The following is a 9,759-nucleotide window of genomic DNA, read 5'->3' on the forward strand; positions in this document are numbered from 1 at the left end:
CCGGTATTGACAAACTATTCTGTTTTATTGCTATTATCTATATAACGATACTATATAATATGGAGGGTAGAGGTAATATAAGGAGAACCGTCTCATATGGGAGAAGCTTGGAAGTGTCCTATTTTCAGCACTAAATAACGGTTCAAAAATCCTCCAGAATGGCGCTAGCATAGGCACAGGGTATGATATGAATTGAGCAGTTGTTAACTGATTGAAGTATGCCGAGTTAGGAAATTTTAATATATTTAATGACTAGAGTAGTTAGTGACAGTGTAATACAAGACCTCCCATGTTTTCGTAGTCCAAACTAATTTCGTCAATATAACCTAAAATTATTGCTGTGGTAAACGTGGAGACATCGATTGTATTTTCTTATCAGCTTTAAATAAAATACTTTTTGTGATTTTGTAGTGCTTACAGTTCTTTCGTCCTTTTTTATTTCTCTATCTTATTCCAATAACTTTCAGCGCCTTTTTTTAAATTTACCCGGTTGCTACTGTAGCGCCATCCTTATAATTTAGCAGATTTTAACGGACACTTTTTCAACACTGAGACAGTTCTCCTTGCCTCTACCCTCCTTAATAATAGTGTGAATTAAAAATAGTATTTGATTTTAAGAATGATTCCATGTTTTTAATAAGGCTACCAACCGCGAAAACCAAATAAAGTATTAGTAGTAAAATTAGTCCCACGGTACCTGTCCAGCTCCATTTCTGATGGCCAATGTCTTGCGCGATGGGAGTTTGATTACATTCCGTTCAGAGATCGACACACCGCCTAATCTGGCCAGTGTGCTTAGTGCGAGTTTCCTAACGTTCTCGATAGCGTAAAAGTTAGCTCATATTTGTTGGAACGGGACCGTTTGTGTACTTTTGCCGCTAGGGGCGCTGTTCCAACTGCATAGAAAATTGGCTTAACTTTTACGCTATCGAGAACGTTGACAAACTCGCACTAAGTACACTGACACAATATCTAATAAAGACCTCTAACTAATAGACCGAATAAAGAACCAATAGTATTTTTTTATTGCTTAGATGGGTGGACGAGCTCACAGCCCACCTGGCGTTAAGTGGTTACTGGAGCCCATAGACATCTACAATGTCAAATGCGCCACCCACCTTGAGATATCAGTTCTAAGGTCTCAGTATAGTTACAACGGCTGCCCCACCCTTTAAACCGAAACGCATTACTGCTTCACGGCAGAAATAGGCAGGGCAGTGGTACCTACCCGTGCGGACTCACAAGAGGCCCTACCACCAGTAATAACGCAAATTATAAATTTGCGTGTTTGATTTTTATTACACGATGTTATTCCTTCACCGTGAAAGTCAATCGTGAACATTTGTTAAGTACGTATTTCATTAGAAAAATTGGTACCCGCCTGCGGGATTCGAACACCGGTGCATCACTTGATACCAATGCACCGAATGTCTTATCTGTTAGGCCACGACGCGACGACATCTAACTTACTACTAACTAACGTACTTACCAAATTTAATGTTATTTTAAATGAAACATGCATAACTTTAATGTGTATTTTATTTTGTCTCAGTCAGTTTTTTATAAGCCTTTAAGATGTACCTACGTTGTCTTCATCCTTTCTTTTGGCAATGTGATCTGGCATCCTTCATTTTCTTTTTCTAATTCCTCCAAATAGGTTGAAGTCTTTCTACCTTGATGTCTTAGTGGCCTTTTTAGACACCACATATTCCAGGTGAGGTAATCCTCTTAGTTGTTTTGGTATGACAATCGGCTTCTTGCATCACGTTGCCATTGTCGTATATATTTATTCCTCAATTACTCATAGTTTCCCAGCAACACGGTAGAAATTTACTGAGCGCTAATCTCAAATTTCTGGGGAAGAACTAAAAAAGCCATTTTCAGAATTTTTTATCCCATTTTTTCCACATTTTCACAGATATTAAACGGCTAATATGCCACCATAACTGCTCTGAAATATTAAGTAGATTATATATATGATCACTACATATTTAAACCTGACGAAAAACGAAATTAACAAAGAAAAAATCACACTTCTTTTCGCCTCACATTCCCATCAAAAAGATATCACATTCACATCATATCCTTACGCAGTTTCCGGGCTTAATTACCATTATCCTTCAATTAAAAGCAGCTTTAGCAGAGTCGCGTGCAGTCGGGTATTTATTTATTTATAGAATTGGTTCCACATTTTTGACAGTAATATTTAATCATTTTTTTGCCCAGACAGCCTTGCCTTAATCCTCATCACGTAGGTTGTATGGCTTTGTTCCGTTTGCCAGTCTAAGTTAAACATTCGTCAAGAATCAAGAAACGTCAGTCGAGTTCGATTTTGTTTTGGAAGTTTGCAGTGCGGTAGTTGAATATTGACGTCAAAGAAAATTGTAAAGACTTTGTTTTGAGCTTGTTAACAGCGCTGATCGATTAGCTTATACCTTTCAAAGAAAAACTGACGGTTTAGTGAAAGTGCATCTCAAACTATGGAGGTGGATCAATTTGCATTAGAGATCGCGTATCCAGAGGGTTCACGACTACCCCTCATCGACGAATCATCGGTTCTAGGAACGCAGGCGCCGAAAGACAGGTATGGTTTTTCGACCGAATAAAATCGTTCATAAAAGGTGCTTGTAGGTACTCAAACTTTTCGACAGCCAAAAATGGTATCAGGCGAAACTTTTGCGGTCGCCCACGCCACAAGCCTTGTTGAAACTATAATAATTTATTTTTTTACCAAGATTACTATTTTGTTAGTCATATTGTTAGCCGTATAAGGTGATTGGAGTTTCGAGCTTATAATTATAGTAATCTAATTGGAATTACGTGACGACGTACGCATTCGTGACAACTACAAAGAAGTTATGATTAATTGTAGTTGTTAATAAGGTATGTTACATTTTTAATTACAACATCTCCGATATATTTATTTTCATACGAAACACTAGAAAATAAAAATAGTATAAATGTATGTTAAAATACCAAAAAGTGTGAGTTTTTTAAAGTTCTCATTTTTGTTTCGTTCATTTCTTAACAGAGTATTTCGCTTTTATATTTGTAGTATATTATCATTGTTACTAGCAGAAGCAATATTTCGTTTATGTTGTGTTGGGTGAAAAGTCAGATCCTACAACGTGATTATTACATGATATCAGTAGACTGGCCAAGTCCTTTTTTCTGCTAATCGGTTTTTCCCATAACTTATTTGTAATATATAGTTTGATATTTTACCTTTATAAATCAATCCTTCTCCTGTGCCCTGTGTAAATTTCACTGGTGTATTGTTAGCCCACACAGGAGTACTACAGCTTTACCTATATCTACCATTGCAACATATTCTGCTTGTAATAAAAACATAAGGTTAGCAGTATTATTAATAAAAATTCCTTTTCCAGGTAACTAGTAATGATATTGACGGTAGAAAGTGGAAATGTCGTAACTTGCTTTTGCATTCTGGATTTTCTTGTATAAAAAAATACTGCTTCTGGAGTTTCGTTTTCCTATAATTAAATTTTTCATCCACCTTTATTTCATCCAATTTCATACCAATTTTGAACATTATATCTCTATAAATATATAAAATGAGTTATGAATTTTTGAAATAGTTTTATGGCTCTGGTAAAAGGTCGGGTTTTTCAAGTTACGACAATTCTGCTTTCTTGCGTCTATATGGTCAGTTACTATTCTATATCTCACTGAGTGAAGAAATAAGGGGAATATATTATTGTCTACAGGCTTCCCGTTTCAAAAAGTTAGGCCCTCTTATGATAATGAATGAGTAGCTCATGGCCCATCCGGTGTTAAGTGGTGACCAGGACCTATAGACATTCTAATTTGAATGAAGGTGGTCACTTTGGCATTAGAGTTTGAAATTTTAATTGATAAGTAGGCATATTTTAGTTTTAAAAATTTGTATAGTCTTAAAGTCATGTAGACAAGCTCCCTGGGTTTATTGTGACCAGCCAGTTTCTTCGTTTTAATTGTGTTGCTAATGTCATAGTTTATAATTTGGTTGAACTATACCGAAAATGAAATAAATGAAACAATACCTTTGTTTTCACATGTCTTTGGATGCATAAAAGTGACCTTCATACTCTGAACTGTTTTAATTGAAATAAATCATTCAACATTCTCCTTCCTGGTTCTTTGTAAGCAATTAATTGTACAGTTCTCTATTACATAATCACATGTTTGTAGTAAATGTATTTAAGAAATAGGACTACTTATTTTTTTTTTTTAATTCACACCAGGCACTTTACCAACATTCGGTTAAGATCTTATATGCATATCGACGCTTGAAAGGCAAACGTGACTAAGCGACAATGCATGAACTTTACAGTAGACTAATTTAAAGTTAAAATACCTGAAAACAAAACGAAACCAGCTGTAGTAGAATCTAGCTAGTAGCTGTAGGATTGAAATGATTTTAATAGACCTAGAAATATATTTTTTTTGCACATCGAAAATGGTTATTGCCTTTCATTTATGTACAAAGCAGTTATTATCGCTTAGTCACTTTTGCCTTTCAAGCGTCAATATATATTTCCTTTTGTTTATGCCTAATATATCTATCTGCATATATTGGGTTATCTTTCCATAGTGTTCTTATTTCACCTTCTTCACCTTGATTTTCTAATTCAGTTTATCTTTTCATTGTCTGTCATTATCCCTAGTAAAGCATGAAAGAGGAGTGCATGCGGTAGATATCTAAATGAAGACATGTGTGAATGTAGCCCCAGTGATTGATAAATTAAAGAGCGGACAGTTAGGGTGGTATGGACATGTGATGCGTAGAGAGGAGATGCATGTGACTTTGAGATGTATGGAAGTGGTAGTGCAAGGCAAAGGGGGATGAGGTCGACCGAAGAAGACATGAAATCGTCATGGCCAAAAGGATAAGACGTTCGGTGCATTCGTCTCTAGCGATGCACCCGTGTTCGAATCCTGCAGGCGGGTACCAATTTTTGTAATGAAATACGTACTTAAAAAATGTTCATGATTGACTTCCACGGTGAAGGAATAACATCGTGTAATAAAAATCTAACCCGCAAAATTATAATTTGCGACATTATTGGGGGTAGGACCTCTTGTGAGTCTGCACGGGTAGGTATCACCACCCTGCCTATTTTTGCGGTGAAGCAGTAATGCGTTTCAGTTTGAAGGGTGGGGCAGCCACTGTAACTATACTGAGTCCTTAAAATTTATATCTCAAGGTGGGTGGCGCATTTACGTTGTAGATGTCTATGGGCTCCAGTAACCATTTAACACCAGGTGGGCAGTGAGCTGGACCACCCATCAAAGCAATAAAAAAAAGGGTGGAATATGTGAATGACGATATGAAAGAAAGAAGAGTGAGTGTTGAGATGACAGCTGATAGAGGAGAATGGAATAGAAAAATTTGCTGTGCCGACCCCACCTACTGGGATAAGATGGATACAAAGAAGAATAAGTGTGTTATTAGCCCATAATTAATCTAATTTAAGTGTCTTAGTCCACACAATTCCTGGGTTGGTTTAAGCCTCTTTTGTTGTCAGATCCAATTCAAACCCATCAATTTTCTCTGGAATTTTTATCTGGAAAAACACTTGTAAATCATAAAAGTTTGATATGTATCTAACAAAATTTCCTGTTTGCTTAAACTAATTCATTATGTGATATTAACATAGTGCTTATTCACCTTTTCATGAAAAAGAATACCAAATGCAGGTATACAAAATATAGACACATCATTAAACTGACACCTTACTCAACATATACGTGTTTAAGTTTATAGTTCAGTTAATTAAATAATAAAAAGTAATAGTTACAATCTTATGTTTTATTCAGACTGATAGCAGTACTAGATCAAGTTGAGATGCGAGTGGAGAGGCTCCGAAAAGACACAGTCAGGATTGAAGAAGAAAAGGACTCCTTACTTTCAACTTTAGACAGCATCAAACATTCAGAACTGCTATTGGATATATCAGAGTGTAAGCTTTTTTTTTAGATTCAAACTAAAAACACAAATTTAAAATTCAGACAAAACTAATTAACTCAGACCCAAGTATATTTTGGAAATAATATTTCTGAACAGAAACTGTTTCCATCATTAAAAGTAAAATAAATAAAGCAAGTTCTCATATTTTTTGTAAATTTTAATAGTGATATAATTAGTGAAAACGGTGCAATTAATAAATTGTTTTCATTAGATTTAAACTTTTTTATTCAACTAATTAACACTATTAAAATGACTGAAGTAATTCGGTTAAAGAAGTGAGAGTGAATAAATGTGATTTCCCATAATACTAGTGTTTTGTAACATTGGGAAGGCGCTGTAATCATTTTCAGGTGATAAGGACGATATCACACGATACGCGGACCGCATCCTGTCCCGGGCTATGACCGTAGAGGTGACAGTGCGCACTGACCGAGACCATCAGCAGGAGGAAGCTCTGTATCAGGTTGGTTTATCTACTATACATCACACGTAAAGTAGATTTTAGGGAGAGATCATGTGTCTTCTCTAAGTCTTTAGGCACTGTTGTTGTAAACTATTTTACTACTGTAATCTGATCACTGGTGGGCGTTGAATTTACTACAGCTGATGTACAGTTAAAATTCTTATTTAATAGTCAACGGTGTTCCGTTACAATAATACAATAACAAGCCATGATTCTAGTAACAATTTTTAATGATGATATTTCCAATGGACTTTTGAAATTCAAACATTTATTATTATCGTACTAATATTGCATAATTAAGTGCATTGCAGTAAGTAAAAAAAAAAAGCATGCGTTGCATTAATTATAAAATTCTACATACATAATAAGGGTGCTTAAGATTTTTCTTTTGTAAGTATAATTAAGTAAGTGTAACATAATAAATAATTAATTATGAGTCAGTAATAAAATTAATGAAATCGTGGAAAGCGAGATGAGGACTGCCGACGTGACCTGGAGTGATGTTAAGAAGCAAGTGCAAGACAGGGTCAAGTGGAGACAACTTATGAGGGCCCTTTGTATCAGCGGGGTACACAACAAAATGAGTCGACTATTATCAAAGCCGGCAATCTGACTTTTGGACAATTATTGGTAAATCAGAAAAACGAATTATTGACTTTGTATTCCATTGGCAGTCACAAAACTCTTCGGAACGACATCTTATGTAAATAACAGGTTAAGTATTAACCTTTATTTAATGCAGGTTTTGAACCGTATTCTTTGAAGGAGACCATTATATTCAAATCAATCTGTATTGACATATCAATAACATTTTTTTGTCCAAATGCACAGATTGCCACCTTTGATAATAGACGACTCAAATAAATTTAAATACTAGATATACTTTGTAATTATTATTTCATTTTGATTTTTATTATTACAGGTGAACATGTACATCGATCAGCTGGTGATGTCCGTGCACAACGACGCAGTGACGGCGCATTCCCGTTGCCAGACCTATATGAACGCGTGCACGTCTCAGCCGGACCCCAACGCGGGCACCGACAAGAACTTTGAGACGGCCATCCTGGGCTGCACCCTCGACGATCAGAAGCGCGTCAAGAAACGACTCCAAGGCCTGCTGGACTACATCGCGAAGTTAAACGTGACCACGTGCTCGTGAGTGGCGGACATGCTCGGCGACAAGTTGGCGTTTTAATGGGGCGCTTCGCGAGACGCCGAGACCTTGTTCTGTCGTCGGAAGCGGCTTTAGCATTCGTGTTCTGAATTTGAATGGAGTGTTTTCGGATTTTTGATTATTTTTTTTGTCTTTCTCATGTATAGTCTGTAGACGTATTTTTTTATTCTCCGTGAGAGGCAATGGTCTGTCAGTATACGATGCTGTTTTTTTTTTTGACAAAGGAATACAATACTGGGCCAAGATATTTTGAAACCGTTATACGCTTTGTTTTATAACAGAGAACGTACAAGAAGAATGTATAGAGAGTGTTTTGAAAGAAAAAAAAATAAAAAAAAACATTTTTAAATCTACGCTTGGCAGATCGCATTTGTTCGGTGTTGGATTTATCATGTATATTTTATGAATTATAGTGATTGTGGATGCAGTTTGTTTTGTTTGTAATCGTGAAACTTCCACCGGCTTCGCCATTCGTGTATAGATCGCTTATATTAAATTTTAGAAACAGTTAACTTGTAGACGTATTCAACGCGACGTGAATCTGTATTTAGAGTTTATGATTACTTCGTGACGACACAGATATTTAAATTTAATACAACAAATAAACGGCAGTGCGTTATCGTAAACTTTATCACATAGAATACGTTTGCTTTAAATATTGGCATTTCCGAGTTATTTATGAAAACATGGTGGCATGTTAAATGTTTTAAACACATTATTGTAGGATTTGATTGAAGAAGATAATTTAATATTAAAGGCCTTAGAGTCAATGTGATCAAAATAACTTTTTTATATTCGTGATCTATGGGTTGACTATCAAATTAAAAAAAAAAACCTAGAACTAAAATTAGTACTGTCATCTGCAAAGTGTTTTTAAATTCAGTGTTTAACTAAAAGCTATTAAAATAAATGATCTCACGACCTTTAAGGATAATTATCTTCTTGAGTTCAACCATTATCAAAGTTACTATGTTAAGTTAGTACTTATATTAATTAGCACAATACGCAAGCTCTGCGGTAAACAATGATGGTGGGTTAATTCATTGAACTGACGTGTATTTGATAAATTATATTTCAAAGTCATTTGTTGATTTTTATTTGACGTGCTTAATTAATCTCATAGAAATTTGTAGTAATTTAAAAGTAGATGCACATATAAACAACATAATGAAGGAAACAATTTTGATTGGTTTACGGCAATAGTAGTTTTTTTTCTTTCATTTTTTTTTTTTCAAAACCCGAATATATAATCCGAGAAATCGAATTCTAACGGTGTACACGTGCTAGTAGGGTAGAGGTAAGGAGCACACTCTATGTACGAAATAATGGCGCCACTGTAGCAAGAGGTGTAATTTCAAAGATGGCGCCAAAATAGTATGTTAAAATTTATTCAATTTTGCTTCTCACACTGCGCTCCATTTACAACTGCTATTCAGATTATACTACTTGCTTGGGTGGCGCAATTTTGATGGGTATTGGGTTGTAATGTTAATGCGAATTTGTCTCCGATATTATCCTAGCCTCTACCCTCCATACGTGCAAGCAACTGTCCAATGGTGTTACTAGCTGATAGCTGTGTTGCCAGTCGTCAAAACAGATCTGTAAAGGAGGTTAGAGTCGCGAACATGACCGGGTCAGAAGTTAATGATCACGTCAGTTTGATTTGTTGAATGGTTTTCATAAGGTGTGTGATATTACCACGTACGAAGGTTATGAGCCGCAGTCGTGAGTTAAGGCTGCTTTTATATATTTGGAAAATTAAAATGTGAAAAATTGTAACTAAAGTTTAGTTGTTTTATTTATTACTGGAGACCTGCCCTCGATTCGCTTCGGAAACATTAAATTTTATTATTGATTAGCGACCCGCCCTCACTTCGCTTCGGAAACAATAAACTTTATTATTGATAGTTGAGTCCCGCAATGTTATGTCCCGTCGTACTGCGGGTGAGGCCTCGGGGTGAAGCTAGTCTAAAAAAGTAAAGCCTAAGTTACTCCTTATATCATCAGCTACTTATCAGTGAAAGTTCCGTCAAAATCGGTCCAGCCGTTCCAGAGATTAGCCGGAACAAACAGACAGACCGACAGACAGACAAAAATTTAAAAAAATGCTATTTTGGTCTATGTACCGTATATATATTCATATGCATG

At 35.7% G+C, this 9,759-nt stretch overlaps 1 protein-coding gene across 1 annotated transcript; it reads left to right on the forward strand.

Moving 5' to 3' along the window:
- The first annotated feature begins 2,276 nt into the window (after positions 1-2,276).
- LOC114239415 (BAG family molecular chaperone regulator 2) lies at positions 2,277-9,395 on the forward strand. The gene is made up of 4 exons (XM_028169599.2): positions 2,277-2,584; positions 5,821-5,963; positions 6,322-6,434; positions 7,357-9,395. Exons 1-4 carry the CDS (start codon positions 2,481-2,483, stop codon positions 7,594-7,596), a joined length of 600 nt encoding a protein of 199 aa, XP_028025400.2. The 5' UTR covers positions 2,277-2,480; the 3' UTR covers positions 7,597-9,395.
- The last annotated feature ends 364 nt before the right edge of the window (positions 9,396-9,759 follow it).

Source organism: Bombyx mandarina, chromosome 19, assembly GCF_030267445.1.
Source record: "Bombyx mandarina strain Sakado chromosome 19, ASM3026744v2".
NCBI classification, from domain to species: Eukaryota; Metazoa; Arthropoda; class Insecta; order Lepidoptera; family Bombycidae; genus Bombyx; species Bombyx mandarina.

What these genes read in the sequence shown, in the direction of transcription:
- LOC114239415 (XM_028169599.2), top strand. Translation starts at nt 2,481, where the DNA reads ATGGAGGTGGATCAATTTGCATTAGAGATCGCGTATCCAGAGGGTTCA. An exon ending in ACGCAGGCGCCGAAAGACAG is followed by an intron (nt 2,585 to 5,820) that starts GTATGGTTTTTC and finishes TGTTTTATTCAG; the next exon opens with ACTGATAGCAGTACTAGATC. An exon ending in GCTATTGGATATATCAGAGT is followed by an intron (nt 5,964 to 6,321) that starts GTAAGCTTTTTT and finishes AATCATTTTCAG; the next exon opens with GTGATAAGGACGATATCACA.